The sequence below is a fragment of the Propithecus coquereli genome, unplaced genomic scaffold (assembly GCF_000956105.1).
Source record: "Propithecus coquereli isolate 6110/MARCELLA unplaced genomic scaffold, Pcoq_1.0 Scaffold242, whole genome shotgun sequence".
In the NCBI taxonomy this organism is placed as follows: domain Eukaryota; kingdom Metazoa; phylum Chordata; class Mammalia; order Primates; family Indriidae; genus Propithecus; species Propithecus coquereli.
Genome location: NW_012147975.1, coordinates 1,002,857 through 1,028,263, shown reverse-complemented (window position 1 = coordinate 1,028,263; position 25,407 = coordinate 1,002,857). Strand labels below are relative to the sequence as shown.

The 25,407-nt window shown below is 43.3% G+C and overlaps 1 protein-coding gene across 1 annotated transcript in view; it reads left to right on the top strand.

Moving 5' to 3' along the window:
- The window catches only part of SPOCK1 (sparc/osteonectin, cwcv and kazal-like domains proteoglycan (testican) 1), a 181,237-nt gene that overhangs the window by 150,257 nt on the left and 5,573 nt on the right, over positions 1-25,407 (top strand). Inside the window, exons 6-8 of the mRNA XM_012646321.1 lie at positions 16,958-17,074; positions 20,904-21,125; positions 24,114-24,176. Of these exons, the coding sequence (XP_012501775.1) occupies positions 16,958-17,074; positions 20,904-21,125; positions 24,114-24,176 (402 nt within the window). The remainder of the gene's footprint in view (positions 1-16,957; positions 17,075-20,903; positions 21,126-24,113; positions 24,177-25,407) is intronic.

Below are 25,407 nucleotides of genomic sequence, written 5' to 3'. Positions count from 1 at the left end.
GTAATTTACACTAAACCTTGATTCTCCAGGAACGAGGATTCTGGGAGAGAAATGGCTGTGTCTTCCTTGTTAAAATTCCACCAACTCAGTGGAGGGAAAGCGTTCTCCTTTTACAAATCAGGAGAGGGGAGACGAGCACCAGGCGAGGGCTGTGTCTTGATCATGTCTGTATCCCCCAGAGTGTCTGACTCAGGGAGTGCTGGAATTAAATTTAGACCTGCCCAAGGTCACAGGGCAGAACAGAAAACGGCACACAGATTGTGTTGATTAAAAAATCCTGCATTTAGGGGTTATTTTGCCCCTTTGGGCTAAAAGGAAAAATGTTAGCATGTGGCCTGAGAACTGATGGATTGTGCGCGCTGTCTTGAGTTGCAGCTAACAAGTCTCAAGGATCCTGTTACTCAGCTTGCTCCACCTGGGGGCTGTCACCCTGCCCTGCATTCGCTCGTTCATTCAGCGAGACTCCGTTGGCCACGTGTGGTGTTTCAGGCCTTGAGCTTGGTGCTGCGAGGCCACTGAGGAAGTGGGACGTGTGGTCCCTGCATTCAGGGAGTGCATGGCTTAGTGGGGGAGGTGGACAAGGAAACAGGCTTTAATTTTTTAAAGAGGTGGTATACATTCATATCACAACCAGGAAGTATTAAAAGAAATACAAAATTTCTTCCTCCCACTCCTATCTACCTTGGGTCCAGCTCCCACCACCTCCTAAAACAGAAGCCATTAGCTTTCTATATATCCTTGAAGAGATTCCTGATGCATATAGAAGCAAACACAAATATAGATTATTATCCCCCCCTTTAACACAGATAGTAGCATATCCCGCCCTTTAACACAGATAGTAGTACACTGTTCTGTACTTTGCTTTTTTAACTTAATTTGTCTTGGAGATCTTTGCATATCATACACACAACTGTATAGTTTTCCATTGGGTGAATGTACTATAATTGATTTAATCCTGGACATTTGAATTGTTTCCAGCCGTTTGTGCTTTCAAACAATGATGTAATGGATAGCCTTGTACATATTACTTCAGACATGTATGTGTGCATATCTGTAGGTTTTAGTCCCAAAGTGGAATTTTGGAGTCAAAACATCTAGCAACCTTTCTAAATCACTCTGCCATTGTTATATTTCTTGTAAAAATCAGTACAGAGTTAGACTTCTCTTTGTGACTTGGTCTGAAAGTAAAATGTTATTCTTTTGAGAGGCGAATTTTAACCCATTTAGATTTATTGATGTAAGAAGTTATGTTTGGTCCTATTATCTGTGTTATTTTTTAATGTTCTCCTTTATGTCTTTTTTCTATTGTGTGTTCTATTTTCTTTGTGTAGAAGGGCATGTGTATAATTCTCCTGAGATTTAGGAATGTTGTCACTTTAAATAGTGAAAAAATGGACATAATTCTTCTTCCTTTCTCTTCCCCCTTTTTTTTCCTCTCCTCCCTTTCTCCTGCCATTTGATAATAGTTAATAAAATCATCTTCTAGAGTTTAACCTTTGTTTTAAGAAATATGTTTACTCTATATCACTCCACTTGTCATCTTTTAATGCTTTTATCTGACCCCCAACTATTACATATCAGGCAGTCAGCAAACTTGCTCTACTTTGCGTCTTGATTCCTTCCCCTCTTTGTTGTTGTCGTTAGTCGTATCATTTCTTCATCCTCAGGGCATGCTGCATTTGCATTCTTACCTGTCGCCCCAGTTTCCACCTTTGCTCATTCATAAATAAATGTATTTCCCAAGTCACCTCAGTTGACTGCAGTTCTCTAGTATCTCCTTTGGGAGGGCTCACGAGAACAATAGTCCACAGGTTATTGTACAGAACTGTTTTTCTGTAGTATTTATTCTTGAAAGAGAGCTCAGGTGGAAATTAAATCCTTGGTTCAATTTTCTTTTCTGGACTCTCTTATAGATATTGTTCCACTGGCTTCTGCCTTTGAATATTGCTGTGCTGAAATCTGAGGGCAGCCTTATTTCTTTTTCTCTCATAAGTTACTGTGTATCTTTTCCACTGTGGTGATATTTCTTTATTTTTAAAATCTAGTAACTTCATTAGGATAGATTTTAGTATTGACCATTCTAGCTCCACTTTCCCTGGCTTACACTGTGCCTTTTCAACATGGAGATTCAACTCCATGAAATATCATGAATGGTTTAACAAATTGTATCTTAAATATATGTCCTGTTCCATTGTTTCCTTTTGTTTGTTCAGAAATTTCGGTTACCCACCTGTGGGGTTTCCTTTGCGTCTCCTCTTTAGCTGTCATTTAATCTCTAATTCTTTGCTATTCTTTATTTCCTCTTCCTGCTGTGCAGTCTCCTCGTCTCTGGCATCCTTATCCTTACTGTACTTTCCCACAGTGTCTGTTCTCCCTTGTGCTCCAACATCAGCTTCGTTTTCCCATAGGTTCTAAATGCTCACCTGCCATTTCCTCTACGGATGCCTTATCGCTTTTTTGTGTTCTTGTATACAGCTTTATTGTCTTTCTTTATAAAGGTGGTTGTTTTATTTTAATTCATGGTGTTATACTTGGTCCACATTTTCATCTTTTCCATTTTTTCTGCTGAGTGTCTTGTGATAAGTTTTGCTGCTCTTTTACACAATTTTTTCTTATTTTTTTAAAATCAACATGCCAGTTCCTTTTAAAAAAAAACTATTATTGCCTTGTAGTATAGCTTGAAGTCTGGTAAAGTGATGCCTCCCAATATGTTCTTATTACATAAGGTTGCATTGGCTATTTGGGGTCTATTCTGGTTCCATACAAAGTGTAGAATTATTTTTCTAGGTGTGTGAAAACTGACGTTGGTATTTTAATGAGGATTACATTGAATGTGTAAATCACTTTGGGTAATACAGACATTTTAACAATGTTGATTCTGCCAATCCATGAGCATGATATGTTTTTCCATCTGTTTACATCCTCTGCAATTTCTTTCCTCAGTGTTTTGTAGTTCTCCATGTAGAGGTCTTTCACCTCCTTAGTTAAATATATTCCTAGGTATTTTACTTTCTTTGTTGTTATTGTGAAAGGTATTGCATCTTTGATTTGATTCTCAGCTTGACTGTTGTTGGCATATATAAAAGCTACTGATTTGTGTACAATGATTCAAGGCCATAGTAACCAAATCAACATGGTACTAACACAAAAATAGAGACATAGACCTACGGATCAGAACAGAGAACCCAGATAGGAAACCATCTTCAGATTGCCATCTGATCTCTGACAAAGTAGACAAAAACATATACTGGGGAAAAGAATCCCTGTTCAATAAATGGTGCCGGGAAATTGGATAGCCACATGTAGAAGAATGAAACAGGATCCACACCTCTCACCAACTCACAAAAATTAATTCACAATGGATAACAGACTTAAACCTAAGGTATGAAACTATAATAATTCTAGAAGAAAATGTTGGAAAAACTTATAGGTATCAGCCTAGGCAAAGAATTTATGAAGAAGACCCCAAAAGCAATCACAGCAACAACAAAAATAAATAAATGGGACCTGATAAAATGAAAAAGCTTCTGCACAGCCAAGGACACAGTCAATAGAGCAAATAGACAACCTACAGAATGGGAGAAAATATTTGCATGCTACATATCCGATAAAGGGCTGATAACCAGAATCTATAAAGAACTCAAGGAAATCAACAAGAAAGAATCAAACAACCCCATTAAAAAGTGGGCAAAAGACATGAACAGAAACTTTTCAAATGAAGATAGACTAATGGCCAACAAACTCATGAAACAATACTCAACATCTCTAATCATCAAGGAAATGCAAATCAAAATGACAATGTGATATCACCTAACTCCAATGAGAATGGCTCTTATCAAAAAGTCCCGCCCCCAAAAAAAAAATAAAAGTCCCAAAACAACAGGTGCTGGTGTGGATGTGGAGAGAAAGGAACACTTATACACTGTGGGTGGGACTGCAAACTAGTACAACCTCTATGGAAAGTAGTATGGAGATTCCTCAAAGAACTAAAAGTAGACCTACCATTTGATCCAGTAACCCCACTACTAGGTATTTTCCCAAAGGAAAAAAAAGACGTTTTGTAAAAAAGACACTTATACTCGAATGTTTATAGCAGCACAATTCACAATTGCAAAGATGTGGAAACAGCCCGACTGGATTAATAAAATGTGGTATATGTAATCCCATGGAGTACTATTCAGCGAAAAAAAAAATGGTGATCTAGTATCTTTCGTAACAACCTGGATGGAACTGGAGACAATTCTTCTAAGTGAAATATGGCAAGAATGGAAAAACAAACACCACATGTACTCAGTACTAAATTGGAACTAATCGATCAATACTTCTGTGCACATATGGAAGTAAAAATTCAATGGAAACCAAGTAGATGGGGGAGGAGAGGATGGGTAAATTCCCACCTAACGGGTACAATGCACACTATCTGTGTGAAGGGCACACTTGTAACTTTGACTCCAACTGTACAAAAGTAAATTATGTAACTAAAACCTGTGTACTCCTATAACATTCTGAAATTTTTTTTTAAAAAAATCACACCTTCAAAAAAAACTGTTACTGGAATAAGTTAGATTTTACTGGCCTAACCATTCAAAAGGGAGTGTTGTGGGTGGAAGGGGAGGAACCAGGCTATCTTTGTGGACTTCCTAGTCCCAGGGCACGTTCCTTCAGTAACTCACCATTGACAGGCGGCTTCCTATGAAAATGGCCCCTGTGTGTGGTCCTGTCTTTTCTGTTTCTGTAAAACAGATCATGTCCAAGTCCAAGAGGGTTTTTCTCATCAGCTGTGCTCTGTCTTCAATTTTCTTTCCCCTTGCTGTGCCCAAGCTGTACTTCGGAGTGAGCCTCTTGCCTACAGGAATAATACATTTGTAGGCATTTTCTGAGATCACCTACCACTCGGCCATTTCACTCTTTTCCTTACTGTTTTTCCTTCCTGTGCAGCTTCTGCTTAATCTACATCCTGTCCCTTCCTCCAGATCCCTTAGCTCTTGAAGAACAAGAAGTCTGTCACTTCATAGGAGCTCTTTGCCAATAGGAAACATATTTTTGCTGAGTTTGTTGTTGTGTCTTTGTCTTTTTATTGGCCCACCTGGACCTTTTACTTTTTATTTCCATCTGGGTGGCTTCTGCTGTACTGTTTAAGCCATGCACACATCTCTCTTGTAGTTTTACTGAGAATGAAATCTGTTTTTTTTTTTTTTTTCTGTTTATATTATTGCTTACATATGATGTTCAGGAGGGAAAGACAGAACTTGGGAGCTAAATCATGCTGCCCTGTTAGATGCTGGACCTCTAAACAGATAATTTGGATCAAATATAGAAGTTTTACTAGAAATAGTAATAGCAATTTTTCATCTCTGTGCCAGTCACAAGCTCCTCTTTGAGTGCAGAGGAGGTCCCTTGAGGCTTGGATGCCAACAGCTTTTCATGGCAACTCACTACACCGATTGATGCTCTGAGGAAAAGGGAGAGAAATTGAGAGTGAGTTGCAGGACCTGAAGGGCAAGAAGAAGGACGAGTCAACAATCGAGTGAGCAGGATGTGGAGTGGCCAAGACACCCTTTGTGGTTTTGGGAGGCAGTTCTTCCCTAGATCCTGATTTATGTATCTGCATCTTTCATCAGTCCCCCAGAAGCATGAAAGTGCAGATGCTGTGCAGCAGCTGGTCCAGGCATCTCCAGGACCACTCTGTTCTGGCCTAAATTCCAGCTCCTGCCTCCACTCTCTCACCCCAGACTTCAGCACCCCTGGAGATGCTGCTGGACCTTTGTCACAAGAAGGATTTAGTGTTCCCACCCCTCCGTCAGCCTATATGCCCATGGCACCATCCCCTCTAGAACAGGGCCTGGTGTGGGGCATTAAGAGGAGCTCATGGTTCTCTGCATGTGTCCTAAATCTACTCCTGGTCCCCCCACCTCACCTGCAAATGAAAGTATACCAGTGTCCTCCTCCTGCCCCGAAATAGAAGAGCCATCCCCAGGTCCCAGATACCTCGTAAGCTTCCCATCACCCTCAGGATCTGATCTCAAATCCCAAGCTTGGCATACATGGTCCCCCACCAATCCTTTGTGGCTTTCTGCCCCATTAAATAACAATGTAAGTTTATCTTGTGTTTATGAGTAAAAACATACATGCATATATTGATGCTTTAGACAATAAAAAAATAGAACCTAAAACTATGTTTAATAATGCCTAGATTTGGATGTTGAATTTGAGCAGGTTAAACTGGACACAAGTTGCCCATTAGGAATGGAGATTCATCTTATATGTATCCTAAAAGTATGTCTTCTGTCACTAAAACCTCTTACAGATACATGGGCTCATGCATCAGTCCTGGAGCAGCCAGTACTAGCTGTGTCAGAAGTCATCCCTTGAGACGTACATATTAATATAATGTATATATAGTGGAATAGCTTTAAACAGATGTACAGAACATATATACACACACTTATACATGTTTATGACTTATACGCATTTATGATTTAGAAATAGATTTAATTATGCTAAAATTGGTGTATTTAATTTGAGCAGAACTAATTTTAAGTGTAAATCAGTTTTAAAAATAAATGGCTTCATTCGAAATGGGCTCATTATTTCTAAGATCTGTCTAGAATGTTTTCTCCCTAAGTTCTCCCTACGATATGAGCCTCAGGTCAATTCCTGCTTCCGCCTAGAAGCCTTCCCTGCCTACCATTGGCCACTGAGCTCATGCACTCAGTCTGCCTCTCTGCAGTGGGATGGCCCAGCAGGGACCAGCCCTCACCAGCCCAGCCCTTTCTTCCTAGGGCTCTGCCCTCCCCCAGCTTTCTCAGTGGTCCGGGCGGAGCCTGTTTCCCGTGCCTTGTCTCAGTGTACCTGCCATTGCTGACCTTAAGTGAGAACAGCAGTCGTCATTTCTCCAGTTTTTAGTCTTTATTAGTTAAGAGCCTAAAAAGTCTGGTTGGCCATGAAATCTTCCAGTAAAACTGCAGGTTATAATGTTGCTAATCTATTCCAGGTCTCCCATGTGGGGCAATGCTGACTCACCGGCTAGGAAACACAATTAAAAGCCAGAGTTGGCATTTCTAACCAATATTTTGCATATTCGATGATTTTTTCCCCCGGAGTGTGGAAAAGGCTGTGGATTTTATGAGAAGCTTTAAAAGCTTATTTCCTCTAACTAACCCTTCCTGCTCTAGATTATTCAGGGGGAAAAAAATAAGTGTTACTCCACTAATGCACATTTACAAATGTTACACAAGTTCTAAACGTATTTCTTTTTCCACATGAAAGATTATCATTAGAATCAAGGGAAACATTAAAATCTCTTCAAATCATGTTACCAAGAATAGTCTTAATGGGTTTAATAGGGAAATTTATCCATCTTCGCTTGTAGGTTGTACCATTAATTAGTTTAACTCATCTTCTTCCAAGTTTAATGTCAGTATTTTAAACTCTTCCAAAGATTGCTTTTTAAGAAGTACTTTATTAGCAAGCTCCTGAATAATTCCTTTGCTCATGCCTGTTTTTACATGAACTGATGCATTCTCTAAAGATAAGAGAACACACGTATATATTGAGATTTTAGGCACTAAAAATAAAAACTGGAATTACATATAACACAACTTAATTGAGCAGTGGTAACCTGGCTCAAATCTCTGTTAGATGATCTCTAATTAGAAATGGGATTCGTTTGTGTATGTTTTTAAAATCCCTTCGGTAAGCCCTATTGTATTTTCTGTCACTAAAACTGCTTACGGTTGGGAGTTTATCTATCAGCCTCTCAAAGGGAAGTGCTACCAACTCCTGAAGTTCTTGAAAGAGGAGAGAGATTGGCTGCCTGTTGGTTTCTGAAAGCCAAATCCTACCCCAATCATTATCCCCATTTACGGATGACAATGCAGAGGCTCGGAGAAGAGCAGGGACCTAACTGAGGAACACTGGGAGCTGCTGTCCATACCTGTAGTCCCAACCTCTACACTCAAGTGCACGCTCTTTTTTCCCCCAAAATATTAAGGGGGGTACAAATGTTTTCATTACATGGGAACACTGTATAATGCTGAAATCAGGGCTTTCAGTGTGCCAGCCACCAGGATAGTGTTCATTGTACCCGAAAGGTTAAGTTTTTATCCCTCATCCCCCTCCCCCCTCCCCCTTCTTAGTTTCCAATGTCCTTTACATCTCTCTGTGCCCATGTGCACCCATCGTTTAGCTCCCACTTATTAGTGAGAACATGTGGTGTTGGTTTTTCATTCCTGAGATACTTCACTTAGGATAATGGTCTCTCATTCCATCCAAGTTGCTGTGAATGACATTATTTCATCCTTTTTAGGGCTGTGTGTGTGTGTGTGTGTGTGTGTACACACATATACATACACATATACATGTAACACATTTCCTTTACTCATGAAGTGATAGACACTTAGGTTGATTCCGTATCTTTGCAATTGTGAATTATGATCTGATAAACATTCAAGTATAGGTGTCGTTTTGATAAAATGACTTCCTTTCCTTTGGGTAGATACCCAGTACTGAGTTGACTGGATCAAATGGTTGGTCTGCTTTTAGCTCTTTGAGGAATCTCTATACGGTTTTCCATAGAACTGGTGACAGTAGGGCACATTTGTCTGGTTCCAGTTCTTGTGGAAATGCCTTCAACTTTTCCCTATTCAGTATGATGTCGACTGTGAGTTTGTCACATATGGCTTTTATAATTTGTATGTTCCTTCTATGCCTAGTTTATTGAGGTTCCTTGTCATGAAAGGGTGCTGGATTTTATCGAATGCTTTTTCTGCATCTATGATATGTTCGTATGGTTGCTTCTGTTTATGTGGTGAATCATGTTTATTGATTTGTGTATGTTGAACCATCCTTGCATCCCTGGGATAAAGCCCACTTGATCATGGTGAATTATCTTTTCAGTGTGCTGTTGAATTCAGTTTGCTAGTATTTTGTTGAGGATTTTTGTGTCAATGCTCATAAGGGATGTTGGTCTGTAGTTTTCGTTTTTTGTTACATCCTTTCCTGGCTTTGGTATCAAGATGATACTGGCTTCATAGAATGAATTAGGAAAGTTTCCCTCCTCTCAGTGTTATGGAATATTTTCCATAGCATAGGTGCCAGTTCTTCTTCGTCGGTCTGATAGAATTCATCTGTGAATCCATCTGGTCTGGGTCTTTCTTTTTTGGGGGACATTTTTTATTATTGCCTCAGTTTCACTGCTTGTTATTGGTTCATCCTCTTTATCTCATGGGAAAGCCCTCACTGTGCCTGATGGAAAGGCAGATACAGGCACCTGTGGGAAACTAGAGGTGGTGGTAGGGGAGCAGATGAGGGAACCTCTATCTAGAGACCTGACCTGGAACCTCAGTTTTGGTATTCACCATCTGTAGGACCTGGGAGATATCTGATTTCTCTGAAAAACAACAGAGGAGATTCATATCTTGCTGGTTGGCTTCTTACAGTCATTTCACATGAAAAGACCACATGCATGGTCTTAATTCCATGCTTTGCTGTTTGGTGAATCACCATGCTGCCTGGTGTGCACAACCACGAATGAGATCGTAGCCAACAGCTACTGAGTGTGCGCGCTACTGTGTGGCAAGCTTGTGCTGAGTACTTGAGTACATTTTAATCTTCCCCATGATCCTATTAGCTAATTCTGTTATCACCTTCATTCTGCAGATGAGGAAACTAAAGATTACAAAGTAACTTGTCCATAGTCTTAGCAAAGAAGGCAGAGCTAGGATCTGTACTCAGCTCTGACTCCAGAGCCTGCTTACTCTTGCCTGTCTCCCCAGGATTCTTTTAAAGCAGAATGACTCTGGTTATTGCTGCTAAAACTGTGCCAAGCAGAATCAACCCTCTCCTGCTTGCATTCCAGTTTATCAGAGCCCACATTCTTAAGGGAATGATAGGCTCACTCTTTCTCCCTCTTTCAAGCTCCCATGGCATGCAGTGTCCTCTCCTAAATGTTCCCGAACATTTCTCCAGCACTGGGGCACCTGCTGCGTTCCAGTTACGTAATGACGGGAGGGATCTAGTCCCCGTAGGGGAAGAGGAGCCTACCGTCCCATGCTGGGAACATACAAGTGCTGCAGGCTTCCGGCAGCCTGAAAATGCTATGGTGGGGAGAAGAGACTAGACCCAAGCAAGGCAGTTCAGGAAGGCATCCTTGTGTTTGCTAGAACCCATTCTCTGGAAGCATCATCCCAGTGTCTGAGCTCCACCCTAAAGGAGGCTCAGCTGGAACTTTTGCAGGAGCTGCTAAGTGCAGACACTCTGATGCATGAATCCAGTGCTGCTCTGACTAAGTCATTGTCCGTAACAGCACCTAGGAGAGCTGAAGGAGATTTGTTTGAAAGGACCAGCCGCACCACGTCTTCATTTATGAAAGGCCCCCCAGCCTGCTCCCAAAGAGGACTTGAGTCTGGCCCAATTCTTTAATTACCTTTGGAGGCACTAAAGGTTAAATTAAATTCAGATTGTTTTCATATTAGCCTCTGCCAGGGCCCTGACATAAGCACTGGTGAGGCTAAGGTGGGAGAGGGAGGTTGGTCCACGTGCCAGGGTTTGTGGGTGTATGTTTTTTTCACTTGGTTCTTTAGCTGAAAGATTTCGTGCATGACAAGAGTACACCAGTAACTGGTTCCCTAGCAGAGGTTTACAGATATCCTATGATGCTATGTGTCAGATCTGCCATTTTCAGACTTCCCCAGTTGGGTGTTCAAAGTGTCTTCAGTTAGGATTTCTAACACAGAGACTCAGTCGCTCACTCACACTCGCTCATGGTCCCTCACTCTATTAGACAGTGACACTACAGCTTTGAATGAGAATTTCTATCCTCTGTCCCCACCTCCATTTTTTATCTCATCTCTCATCTCAGAGATATTTTTTATACCTCTGATTGTTTCCTTGTCTTCCTTGTTTCCATCTAATACTCCGAAAGGGCTTCTTAGAATGTCATTCAGCCCCCAAAATTATCAATAAGCTGAGACTAGCGTGGAACACCCGTTGTGGCCTTTGGGAGCACTTTTCACAGAAGCTTGGATTTCCTAGCTCCTATGTCTCCTCTCTCAAAACCATGCCCTATTTTGAAACTTCCTCACCAGCTCTCCTCTAGCCCTTGGCTTTGTCAGAGGGAGGACAGAGGGGCCAGGGAGGATGGGCGATGGGGGCCCAGGGGCAGGCAGGGCCAGACTACTGACACATTCAGTTAGGAAGCAGCCCCTCTCCCCCCGCAGTACCGCTAGCCGGCAGTCTAGCTGCCCCATAAGCAAATGCTAATAGGTTAGAGCCCCTCACCTATAACCTCACCAGGGCTGCAGAGAAGCCGTCTTCGTCCTATAGTACAGGCAACAGTGATTCCCTCTCACTTTCATTCAGCTGGGTCACTGATGCTGTCCTCCAGGCTTTCTTTAAACACGGTCTGCATTCAAATCCAGTCTAGCTTGAAGCCCTTTGAACCTGCGTACCTTGGATGGAGGGGGGCGAAGGTGCCCAGGTGGAAAAAATGATCACATTTTCATCCCAGGGCAATATACCTTCCATGGAGGCTGCATATGCCTTATTTACACTTGCTCATTGGATTTTTGTTCAGAGTTTCCAAACAGACAGGAAAAGTCCACTGGGAGAACAGCAAATTACCTGGGCCCTTCTCTGCCTGAGCACTGTGTTTTCCCGGGGGAGGGAGCGATCCTTTTTCACATTTTGGAGCAATGTGCAGTGAATGGCACGATGCTCTTTTCTAATGAAGCCCCGGCAGTGCACATGTGACACATGCAGCGGGCTGTTTGCAGTCCGTCGTTGTTCTCACACCGAACCTAACGAAGGCAAGAGCCTCACTGGCTGCCCCTTGTCCTGTGTTGCTCAGCCAGCTCCCTCCCCTGCGTCACTTGGCAAGAGCTTCCTTCACAGGTGAGGGCCTGAGATTGTTTGCTTTTTTTCCAACCCAGAGTATGGACCAAATATATTAACTGATAGGTTGGTGCTGGCTACCCACAAGCCAGTCCTGCGTGCAGGGATGGCCGAGCAAGATAACGGCCTGATTCAAATCCCGTCTCCACCATGGAATAGCTATTCAGCTTGGGGGGTTTGCAGTCCATGTGCTCGTTCATTCATGCTTTCTTTCCATAAATATGTTTCGAACAACTACTCCATACCACCCTAGGGAAAGTGCCAGCAATGCAGCTGTGGGGAAGTCAGACCAATCCCCACGTTGTGGATCTTCTGTACTCGGGAGAAGGCAGACAGAAACCGACCTGAATCTCTCAGACTGATACCCACCTATGAAATGAGTAAGGAGAGACGTTATCTTTATATCACAAGCATCTCCTCAGGCTTAAAAAAAAGCATAACAATAAAATTCTAACATATTATGTAGACAGTTGGGGTACGGAAAGGGGAACATAAATGTATTGAGTTCCTGCTATACGCCAGTAGCTGTGAACTATGTTTTACTGCTCTCATCTTATTCTGTGCAGTTATGCTACGAGCTAAGCTTTATTATGCCATTTTGCAGATGGAAAAATTGAAGTTTGCAAAAGGCAGCAACGGGGTGATTGTATGCAGTCAATAGGGTTGCATCGGGAGCATTCTCCATGCCAGGAACTGACTGCGTTAGATGCTGGGCCCCCCGTGCTGAGGCAGACTCAGGGCATGTTTCCTGTTGCTGTGATCTGGAGGGGAGATGGGCTCTGAGTCCGAAATTACAGGTGGATGAATGGCCTCGAAGAGCAGGGCATTGGGAGCACAGAAAAGGGAAAACTCACTAGTTTGAGGGTGAGGGTTAGGGAGTCTTCTAAGAGGAAGTCACTTTAAAGTCGAGATCTGCTGGAGGAATCGGCACTAGCAAGGCAGCCAGGAGAGGTGTATCGGGTGGAAGTGTGCGGGGGCAGCACGGCCAAGCACGGAGGCCGAAGGGGGGAGGATGCAGGAGAGAGCCTGCGAGGTCTTCAGGCCGTGGGTCCTGCAGGTCACGCGTGTTACAGAGTTTAGACTCTAGAGTAACTGGGAGCCTCTGAAGTAGCTCGAGCAAGAGAGTGACTTGATCGAACGTCAGTTTTAGAAAGATCACTTTGGCTGCTGGATGGAGAAGGGAATGTGGGGAGCAAGATGGGGGACCAATTAGGAGCCTGCGCCTGTTGTTTTGGTGGGAGGTAACGGTGGCATCAGGGATGGGAACAAAGGCCCTCGAGATAGCAAAAAGCAGCGAGCCTTTCTGTGGCCACACGGAAGGGAGGGAGGGATGACGGAGAAATCCAGGACAGGTCCCCAGTGTGTGTCTGAGGACAGGAGTACGTGGTGGTACCATTTTTGACAACCGGAGGAGGCAATGATCAGGGGGAGGGGCAGGTCAGTGGATCCCAGAGATGCTGCCCACAAACCAGCCATGTCGGGGCAGATGGACACCGTGTAAGAAAGGCGTGCAGTAACCTGTAGGAACCGGAGGGGGATGGGACCATCCTTGAGAAGTAGGCTGCTGGGCAGAGACTGCTGGGGGAACGAGAGCAATTAAAAGTGAGCTGAAACCAGGGCAGGAGGAATATAACTGAATGTGGGAGAACCAGAGGGCTAGCTGGCACGTGTCCACCCAGCGGGGCAACGTGATGGCCAAAGAAACCAGGCCCCAGTTTCCATGATTAAACCAACCCTCTCCCAAGCAAGCACCATCATGTCCTCTAAAGAGTCCGATGCTGATGGCCTGAGCACCCTGCTTCTCTTGCCAGGAAGTGTGGCGAGGCCGTCAGGACCCCTCTCCAGAAAGCACAAAGGTTGGCCCACATGAGGGCAGACAGTCAGGACGGCAAGGGGATGTGGTTTTGTGGCTTTCTTCCCACAAAAAAATTACTTTCCCCTTGGAAGGAACTAAGTGTGTGGGATATGGTCTTTGGGTCTCCCATTTCTAGAAGAATCAATCCCAGTTCATACCTTGATCTGGGGCAGTGATGGGCACCTTAAAAGGCAGGCATTTTTCTCCCACTGCCAGCCCGTGTGTCGCGGCGGGAACACCAGATCTAAGCAAACAGCTCTCGGAAGGCTGTCTTCTTTGATATTTTTTCTCTGGGACGTATCAAGCTCCAAGCAGTCTGTTTCTGGTTTTCTCCTCATGAGGACCGTCCAGTTGAGGATGCTGAGAGAGAACGGGGCCCGGTAACCGAGCGCCTCCCATCTCCATTTCTGTTTTCTCATCTCTCCCAACCCATGCCAACGGCTCCCTGCTTGTGGACTTGTCCCTGAGTGACAGCGTCACTCTTTCAAGATGCCAGTGCCTGATTCCATCGGCCATCCAAGGCCTGTGTACATCGGGAAGCCTGTGGAAAATTCCTCAGTCTTATAAAGATACAGATTACCTGCACATCTGGCAGGGTTTAGTTAAACAGGACTAATTTATCTCGAAGTGTGAGATTTCCTTTGCAAGTTGACTCGGCAATTTTCTCTGCTCAGAGAACATTTAGAATAGATGGTGTGCATGGCGATAGAGGAAAACTAGATGCTATTAGTTTTGTACTTTCAAATGTGCACTTGACAGTATCCTATTCCCTTCATTAAAACAGCCTGCATCTCCCCCCTGCACAGAGCTGCGCAGTATCAGAAAAGTGAGCACCTGATCCCCCCGGAGGCCCTGAGCTGGGGCCATAAGCGTGTTAGTGTCACCTGCTCCTGAGGACCAGTCTTAGTAGAGGCACAGTCATGGGTGTCAGGGTATCATGATGAACCTCCAGAAAGTTCGCTAACTTCCCCCAGGGCTGTCCAGTCCGGCGTTCTGTGTGGCAGGAATATCCTGCCTCTGTGCTTTCTGGCATGGATGTCACCTGGATGTCACCAGCCATGTGTGACTTGGAAAGGGGTGGTGCAACTGAGGAATGAAATTTTAATTTTAATTTAATTTTAATAAATTTAAATAGCCATCTATGGCTAATGGCAATTTATGGAATAGTATACCTATCCATTTTTACCAATTTCCTGTGTGGCCGAAATGAGTTTAGTTTTGTTTGTCTTATTGGTTCTCTGAATGCTATGATGCTAGCTCTAAGGTTGCCCATAAATCTTTAATTAAAAATAATTGTAAAAATAATAAAAATCATAGATGGTACATGCTGAGTAGGTACCGTATGCCCTGTATTTTGCTAGGAACTTTACACACACTCTCTGATTATAGTCATATGATGATACTATCATGCTGAGTGCACAGATAAGGAAGTTGAGGTGCTGAGAGGTTACGTGACTTGTCTGAGGTCACCCATCGGTGAGTGGCAAAGCTGGCATTCATTCTAGGCAGTGTGACTCCTGAGCTGTCATACTCTGCTGCCTGTCAAGACTTTCTCAATGCCATTTCCTGGCTGGTGTTTTAAAATACAGTAATGCCTTGGTTGGTAAAAGCAACACAATATCTTGAGGTCATTAACAACTTGGATAGAAACACTGGGCACACGTTCATCCCACGCTTTGCGGAGTTTGCAGTCTGGACCGTAGCAGGGACGAAGGCAGCACACTTATAAAAGCATGTGGCTCAGGTTGCAGAGACCCAGCCTGATCAGGCCACCTCACCTCTTGTATGCAGGGTGGGGAGAGACCTTGCCTGTTCGAGGTCTGGGAAGCTGGGTTCTCCACTAAGCCCTGGACACAGATTATAACAATGAGAAGATCTGTATGGTCTCTGTATTGTTTTCTTCTGGAGAAGATTCACCTTGTCCTTTGCAGGGCAGACACATGGGGACCAATCACCTTAATTCAGTCAGGCCCTGTGCTGATTGAAGGCTGGTTTGGAGTTTTGGCGAGACTATCTAATTCTCTTCCATCGCTGCCCCGGGGCTACCAGTGGACCGCCTGCATTGCCCATTGGGCCCCTCTGTCCTGGCAGGTTCGGCGCCCTAACCCGGGTCTCCTCAACACCATGAGATGTTGAGAACTTGACTCTGCATTGTAACGGCATTTTTGCCTAACTTCTTAGCTGCCTGCTTCTGTGGCTTTAGAATTTGGGAAAAGTGACAGTTGTGAGGTTCAGTTCTTTGTCCCTTTTAACTCATTGGGATTTGGGGCCCTCGGGTCTCTAGTTGTCTCTCCAGATGCTAAAGGCCACCAAATGTATTGCTGGCTTTTCTGTGTCTTTGGTGCCTGGAGCCTTCGCTGGGATTCTGAGTATCCAGATTTAGAGTATGCCCTGAGGGGAAACTGGGAGGCTAGGGAAAGTCAGCTCCCTTCTCTGTACCATCTTCCCTCTCTCAGGATTTCTTCTCTCAAGTCTCGCCTCAGCACTCTAAGAGACCTTCAAATAACTTGTACCCACCTGCCCACCCATCCAGCCATCCGTCTGGACGTTCTTGTTCTCAGGAGGAGTATCCGTCTGCCCAGTGACTCTGTCTTACCGTACAAGATGAGCTGGGTAGTTACGGGTGGGCTGAGATAGAAAGGACTCTTTCATGGAGAAAGCATCCATCCGTCTATAGCGGAAAGTCAAAATGAGTCCATAGGAAACAGAGCAAAATAGGCCAAATCCACAAATCCAAACCTTGGGCTAGAACAAAATTGAGAGTCTGCTATTACTAGGATCTTTTGGTGTCCTAGGCAGCCTCTCCCCAAGGGCATTAGCTATTCCTGGGTGTTAATCTCTTGGCATGAGTTTAGTGGAAAACGTAATCTTCTCTGGCAAAACTGCAATAGTAAGCTTTATGCTGTTAGCAGGAGGAATCCGTGACAACCCTTGGAGGACGCTGCACAACTGTGAGACCATGGCGGCTCGGAGGCCATCCAAATCCAAGTTCTGAACAATTGCTGCTTGCCCTGGAAGTCTGGGCTCTCTCTGTCATACTCTGTACTTGTGATAACAGCACCCTTTGGGGTTTTTTCAGAGTGGGGGTAGGATTATATCGTGGCTGGATAGGGAGGTTTGCTTTGAACATGGCTTTGCTAGGAGCCTTGCCTCACACACTGAGGGCAGAAAGCCACAGACTGATGGATTGTTCTGCTTGCTTTTCTCTAGCCTGCACAGACAAGGAGCTGCGGAACCTTGCTTCCCGGCTGAAAGACTGGTTTGGAGCTCTGCACGAGGATGCTAACAGAGTCATCAAGCCCACCAGCTCTGACACTGCCCAAAGCAGTAAGGCCACTTTACTTTTGCTCATGTATTTCCTTTTAAATGTCATATTTCCTCAGTTATTAGACATTGATTTAGTAATATCAGTTTGGGGTGAAAAAAGAAACACTGTATTAAATGTACACATTGACTTTAAATACGTTTCAGAAATAGTAAAATATGGAGAAGGGAGATGCTTTAGAATCAAGAAAAAAATACAACTTATATTTTTTAAAGCCTGATTTAAATAATATGTTTAATATATAGACATTTTGGGAAATACATTATAGAAAAAATGTCACCATTTTTTTTTTTGCATTTTATTTTATTTTTTTTTATTTCAGCATATTATGGGGTACAGATGTTTAGGTTACGTGAGTTGCCCTTGGTTCCCCTCCCGCCAAGTCCGTGTTTCAAATATGTCCATCATTTTAACAACTATAAGCATGCTGTGGTTATATACCTTGAGGTTTGTCCCTTGTCGTGTAGGAAAGTGTGTGTATTTATTAATTATATACTTTACAGTTTTATGATCTTTTAGAAATATATTATGACTATGTTTCCATGCTGCTGAGTAGTATTCTCTTTGTAATAGCTATAAAGAATCCCAATTACAGATATAACTATTTAATTCAACCTTTTTTGGCTCATTTGGATTGTTGCCAGTGTTTAGCTAATATAGGCAACGCTGTAGCAGATATCTTTGATAACGTCAATAGACTGCATTTTGTTTTCCATAGAAACTCCCAGACGGGTGTCCCCCTCCCCTGTCCATAACATGCGGATTCCTCAAGGAGCCTCCCCCAGCTTCAGCTGCTCAGTTAGCAGAGACCATACTCAGTTTTGTGCTAAGATGAAGAGAAAACTCAGGGTGGGCCCTTGTATTTGCAGTTTCTTGGAGTCTCTTCGATGCTTTTAACTCAAAGGTGGTTAGGGGTGTGAGCGTCTCCACACTGTGGCCAATCAGCACAGATTAGTAAACAACGCAGTGGTTCAAATATACATAGCTTTGCCACTGCCTTTTCTGTGTAGCCATGTTGATATTACTTGGTCAAAATATGAGAACACGTCGTTTAAAACATTGAGCATTTCACCCCGATCCCACATGCGCTTGGGCAGTTTCTGAAAGCGACGCTCCCGATCGAAAGCAGTCGGTGAGAAGTTACGTCGGCGATGGTTGGGTCCAGCCTTTGACTAGCATCTGGTCTTCGGCCAGAATAAAAACAGTCTCCTTAATCTTTGCTATTCTTTGCTGCTCGTAGTTTTCTAGAGATCTCAGTGGAGAAAATCAGTGCAGAGGACAATTATTTTAATAATTTGGATCTTTTACCTTAAGAGAAACACAGTGTTTGCTCCTCAGGGCCTCGGTCCCGAGAGTGGTTCTTGGTCATTGTGTCTGTGAGAATCTTCCCCATCCCTGCAGAGGCTCCTTGGGAGTTTGTGGATAATTAATTCTATGGATGGTTAGAGAAACTTTCTCCTGGATCCTCCGGGAGCAGCCTGGCCCTTGGGCTTTCTGAACAACCTTTCAACAAAGAGCAGACTGATGTGAGGAGAGCTGCTCCGCGCCGTCTCTGGTCCCCTGGGAGTTCTCTGAAAGCCCTGCCCTTGGCCAGAAGCAAACAATTCCCGAGAAGCCTTTTAGGTTTGATACCCTGAAGCAGTGGAGTGAAGGGAATGTAAAGGATGGTGCTTCCTTAGCCCACACGGCCAGAGGAGGGAGCAACATTTTCGTTGGTCCAGGAGACCTGCAGGGGAAGCCCTGGACCCTTGCTGTGTCCTGTCCTCTGAGGCTGACCAGAAGAGCCATTCTGCTCCCCTCTGGGCCCCAGGCAAGCACAGGTGCCAGACACAGGCACCCCTTTTCTAGAAACCTTTCCAGTGGGGATGGGGTGGGTTTGACTTTTTGACCACTAAGTAACCAGCTTTGCATTTCTTTTCGGTGACCGGCCAGCAGTAAATTCCTCTTTCCTATGTATTAAAATGTCAGTATTCTATAAAATTGATGCACATTATATAAAATATGCTACCTAAAAGTGTGGAACCGTGCAGTATCAGGGTAAATTACGTTCCTTTAAAATGTCAATATCCTATAAAATTGATGCATGGTATGTAAAGCATTCTCTGCAAAAGTGTGGATCCATGTAGTGCCAGAGTGAATTATCGGTCCTTACTCAGCAGTGCCTGAGCACATCATCTCAGAGACTATTGACAATCATGATGTTCCATCTAAGAAGGGGCCACATTATGTCCCATAGCCTTTGTTCTGGAAAAAGGGGGATATTTTTAAGATGTGCTCTAAGATATAGAAATACATTTAAAAATGGAAATATTTTGTTTAAAAGGGTAAACTCTACGGAAAACTTCTGCCAACACATATTTTCTAGGTGCCTCTTACATGCCCATCAGGCTGAGGCTTCTGAAGGGGCCAAGACAGTCTGTGCCCTCAGGGAACTTATCGTCCAATTAGTAAGCATTGACAAGGAAGGAAGCACAGGGTTCTGTGAGAGCTGGGAGGAGGAGGTGCTGAACTTACTTTACTGACTTCTGGACAGTGAAGACCTAAGACCTTTCTATAAAGACACTGCTTTTAAAAGGGTGGATGCACTTTGCTGCATCTTATATGCCACTGACTAAACGGGAGTTCCAGGTGACACCCTCAGGGACCCAGTGACTGGGCTGTGGGTAGGAATCGACCCCTCAGACCGTCCACTGTAGCCACTGCCCATCTGCAAATATGGACCCTACGCCAAGTGGTTAGCCTCAGGGCAGCAAGGTCAAGGAAGGTGGAAGGCAGCCCTGGGAGAGGAGACTTTGAAAATCTAGACTCAGGATTGGGCTGCCTGGGTCTGAATCCCAGATCTACAGTTGTAGGACCTTGAGCAAGTAACTCGAGTCTTATTTCTTCGTCTGTAAAGTGGAGATGATATGGCACCATCTCATAGGACTGTTTACAAGGCTTCACTGAGATAAGTATAAAGTCCTTAGGAAGGTGTTCTGTATATAGCAACACAAGTTAACTTTTATTATCAGTATTCCAGGAACATAAAGCCAGTCCTAGAAAACCAGCTTATGCAATAACTTGAGATTGCGTGGTGCCCTGGGCTCTGAGAGAAAGACGAGTTTAGATTTGGGGCCTGCCTGCGCCGGGTCTGTCTCCGGTGGACTCTCTATCCCTAGCGTCCAGCCCAGTGCGTACAGTTTCCATTGTGGAAACAAATAACTCTTCACAAAACCTACTCCTCCCCCAGGGAAATAAGAAAGAAATTATTGTCTGAGTTGATTTGGATTCCATCTCATGTATCTCTTTAGGGGATTTCAGAAAAGAAGAATGGGGAACAGAGGCAGGTACCTGGCGTGTTTTGCCATTACTGTTCAGACAGCTTGGATATAATGGTCCTCTGGGACATAATCAGTGCTTCTGGATTATGCTGCGCTGTTTCATTTCACTGCTACTCTTTTTAAAAGATTTAGTTGGGTTTTTCAGATTTTTTTCCCTAGATATGAAAGCATAGTTTTTAGTATTCTAAGTTTTACCTCTCAGTCACCGTGTTTATATTCTTCCTTTCAGGCACACCTCGTTTTAAGCAAGTTCAGTAAACGAAAAGCCATATTTACATCCCAGATAAATTAACATTGGGGATTTGTTCCCTTTAGAACATATTTTACTCAAATGCCGGCTTCTGTTTTAGTGCATTTTAAACTGTTTCATTTGAAAAACAACAAACACAAAATATTCCAGAGTTATCACTGGAACTATATTCTGGGAAGGAAACAGCCTGTGGGGAGGAGCTGGAAGCTGGGGAAGGACCAGGCTTGGTGGCAGCTGAGAGGCACCTTCCTTCCCTTGCAGGGTTTGACACCAGCATCCTGCCCATCTGCAAGGACTCCCTGGGCTGGATGTTCAACAAGCTGGACATGAACTACGACCTCCTGCTTGACCACTCAGAGATCAATGCCGTCTACCTGGATAAGTACGAGCCCTGTATCAAGCCTCTCTTCAACTCCTGCGACTCTTTTAAGGATGGGAAGCTCTCTAACAACGAGTGGTGCTACTGCTTCCAAAAGCCTGGAGGTAAGGCCGCAGGGATGGGTGGGGTCCAGAGCCCGGATATCCATGCTGAAAGACACATGTAGGTAGAGAATACAGAATTCATGCCATTTAATGGCAAGCCCCATGGCCCATTTCTCCTAATTTAGTTTTACTTTGAACGTGGTATATTAGAAAACCTGAGAGTATAATCAAGGAGTCTGTTATTTCAGTCTGTTCCTCCATGATTCCCAAGGTCATTGTGAGACTCTCAATGTGAAAAATACCGTAAAAGTATCTTAGTTCCCATTATCACATGAATTTTCCATGTTTCTCTCAGAGAAAGCCATTTGTCAGCTTTCTCTAGGATAAGTATAGATGTATACTAAGTGTCCTAGACAAGGATATTTTGGTCATAAAGAAACTTCAGTTAATGAAAGAAACAAGATTCAGGGAATAGATGAAAGGAGACCAGGGTATCTCATGTAACCCAAAGTCAGGCAGGAGAGTCATCCATAGGGGGATTCAGACAGGAAGATGCTCTCCCTTCCTGTGGGGCATGCCCAGGTGTGGCAGCCACAGGTAATGGGACCAGCAGAGACTGGCCTGTATCTTTATCCCAAGCTCCAGCATGAGCCAGGTATTTGGGACAACATACTACAGGTGTGGCTGCTAATATTATTTGGATTGTATATATGCATAGACAATGCACATATACAACAAGAACTGTAGGCATTACAAGAGCACATTCAGTGAAAAGTGTGTACATGTGTGTGTATTTATAGAATTATGAGATCCATTCCTAGAAGCAGAACTACCAAAGGGCATGTGCCTTTTTAAATTTGAGCAATATTTCCAATTTAACATCTAAAGAGGTTCTACCAATTTACTCTCACCAAAAATAAGATTACCTATTTCTTCCTGGCATTACCAAACTTTGTGATCATTACATCTCCTTCTAGGCTCTATTTTATTAATATTTCTCATTAGGTATATCTTGAATTTCCTTTTCCTTGATATGTTCTTTGTACATTTTTTTTCTATTAGGCTCTTGTGGGTTTTTTTTTTTTTTTTTTTTAGTAGGAAACTGTATATTAAAGAAATTGAAGCTTTTCTAGCTGGAGGTATTACAAATTTTTTTTCCAAATTCGACTTTGTGATTTTAGCTAGGGAGAAATTTAAAATTCTAAGACAGTTGAATTTCTCCATCTTTTATTTTATGGCTTCTAAGATGCCATAAAGCCTACATTAAGCTTAGAAAGGTATTTCTCACTTGAAGATAGTAAAACAATTCTGTTGTCTTTAATACTTCTTGTTATAGAAATCCTGTGTCACTCTAGATTGCGTGTCTGTTATAGTCAGGTGGGTCCCTGCCCCAGAGATGGCACCCAGTCTTCCTTCTCTCTGTTTTGACTAACCCACTTTTCTCCCTTTGATTTGAAACACAGCTTCCATTTTATGTATATGGTATATATAAACCCCTATATGTGCTTATATCTATTTCTGAACACTTTAAAACTGACTTATGTGATTTCTTTTCCTCTATGAACTTTGGAATAAGTTTAAACAAAAAGTCTGATTTTTTTCTTTCATATCAGCCAAATTAATCAGGTGGGAATAGAAAGCTGTATAATACTGAATCCTTTTAGCTTAGAACAGGATCTGTGTGTCAACCAGTGGAGTTTACATTTTACTCTCACAGATGTTGTACTTGTGTTTGTAACTGTACTCCCTCATTGGTGGCCGTTTCAACATTAATTCTGCTCCCAGTCACCTTTCCAATTCCAAATTCTCATTTTGCTTATAAGTTATCCTGGTTGGTTTGCTTGGACTTTTTAGGTGTGTAATCATAGCTATAAGTAATAATTCTCTTCATTTTCGTCTGGGTTCCTTAGAACATAAAGCCTGTGTGTTAATGTTTCCCCTGGACATACAGTGCCAGGCCTGAGAGTGAGAGTATGTAGTCCCTTAACCAAGAGTCAGAGCTGGTCACCTGGGACATCTGTGGCACAGCATCCAGGACTGTCATAACTGCTACCTTTTATAATGCAGATGGGATTTGTTTCTCCTTTTGGTATCATTCCCCTTTATTCTGAAAGCATCTTAAGGAGTCAACAAAATGAATTTTACGAGTTTCTGTCACAAGCAGCAGGACCAGGTGACATAGATGTAAACAGGTCCTTAGATACTTCATATGCAAGTGTGGGGCTCGAAGAAAGAGGCAGTATAAGCCACAGGTAAGAATCAAAAAACACCTCTGCCAGGACCATGAGCAAATAGCAGAACCTCCTGGAGCCACAAGATCTGAAAAGGCAAGTCATGATGGAACTCTGTAGAACTAGTGAGGTTGCTTTTCATTTTGCTGCGAGTGGAAGTAAGTTCTTCTCTAGGGAGGTGAACATGTGCCCTGTGCTTCTGCCCCACTTGGCTCCTGCCCTGTCTTTGGGTTCCTGCTGGTTTGTGTTTGTAAAACTGAGGCCTTGTAAAGAGACTTGCCTGCAGTATTCAGCTAGGAAGTGGCAGAACCTAGATCTAAAGTCCCATCCATAACTGCTACCTCTCGCTGGTTGTCCCTTGGGGCCTGTGTTTCGCTTTCCTTTGGTAATAAGCCATGAGGTCTGCAGTAGCCATTCTAATCCTCTTTCTCTCCTGCAGCAAGACCTGGGGTAGGTATTTGGCATCTCTGGTTAGTGGATTCAGGACACTTCCCCTCTGATAAGCCTTAGCCCTAGTTTCCAGCTCACAGAAACCTTAGACACCTGGTTTTTGCTTGAGTTGGTGGTACGTGAGAAAAATTACTGCACAATGTGAGTATACCTTAAATACTATTTTAAGTACTTCATGGTATGAGTTTTTGTTCTTTAATTAGTAACACTAATGGTCTGGATTTGTTTTGCTGTGTTGTAACAGCACATGGAAAGTTCCACTCCCAGGTGTGTCATTGTCTACATTTCATGTCAAGAGTGAAGTCAATCATTAGACATTATATCCCATACCATCTGGAAACTGGCTTTCATAAATTATTTTTTTTAGGGCTCCCTTGCCAGAATGAAATGAACAGAATTCAGAAGCTGAGCAAGGGAAAAAGCCTACTGGGTAAGTACAATTTCTTGCCACTTGTTTAAACAACTAATTAAACCATCTGCACCTCTTCAGCACAGCGCTGGTTATTCAATTAGGGCTAGTGTCTCATGAAAGAAATGCCTCCTTTTACCCCAGGCAGAGCTCTCCCCAGCAGCCGGCCATGAGTGGAGGAGTGGCTGGGAACACTGCAGGCTCCAGTAAACCTTTCTCTTTGTTCAAAGGAGGTTATTGCATGGAGCTGTCTAAATAATAGCAGTTTCTCTATTCCCTGATCAAGGTGTCCATTCAAGGAGGAAGGTGAGCTGTATTCCCTTCACAGTTTAAAGGACTTGTGGGCTCTTAAGCATATTTCTTCTGCTTTCACCTAGTCCCTAGAGGGAAGCACTCAGGTTGTGTAGAGAGCACAGAAGCAAGGGGGTTATGTGTGTCCTCTTTAGCTCCAAGCTCTCCTTCTGAGGACTTCATGGCATTCAGATGGGCCATCACCAAGATGTTGGTAATCCTCACTTGTTTGAAGAAAGGAGTCTGCTTTGCTTTTCTTGCTTTTTAAAAAGGGCTGACAGCTGCAATGTAGTAATTCAGAATTATTCCTGATAAGCATTCAGAGGCAGGTGTATCCTGCCATTTCAGAAGTTTATGCACTTACTTGGAGGAAATGGGCATGTTTTCTTGCAGGTTCTCCTCCTTTCCTGGTGTGCCTCATACTTTTGATAACATCCCATTCAACAAAGTCATCTTGACTTTGAACTCTCTTGGCCTAGGTTCTTCTCCTGTGCAAAAAGACAAAGTGGCTGCATCCCTCTTCTAGAGGTTTTTCTAGCTCAAGGACTTGTGCTTAAGTAGTTGTGAAATTAGCATATTGCTATTTTTAAAAACATTGTTTTCATGGGCTATAGGTATCCTGCTAGTGCCTCATTAATAGTTAATGAGACAAATGCCTACCTCTGTCCTACCAGGAACCCCACCTTGTTTTAAAGCTTGCTTTAGCACATATGGAGATTATTCTGGCTAACTCAGAAAAAAAAAATGCCATTTATTTACTTACAAATTCTTTTTTGCATGAGAAAAATCTCCTAATATAATAGCTATGTACTCAGGGGCATACAGATTGAAATAAATAAAACAAGCAACGACAAATTACTGCCTAGTTAGAAAAGTGGTAATCCTATTACATTATACATTTGGATCAGCACCTGCTTCTTACCAACCTGTCAGCTCAGGGAGAAGGATCAGCACTTCCCCA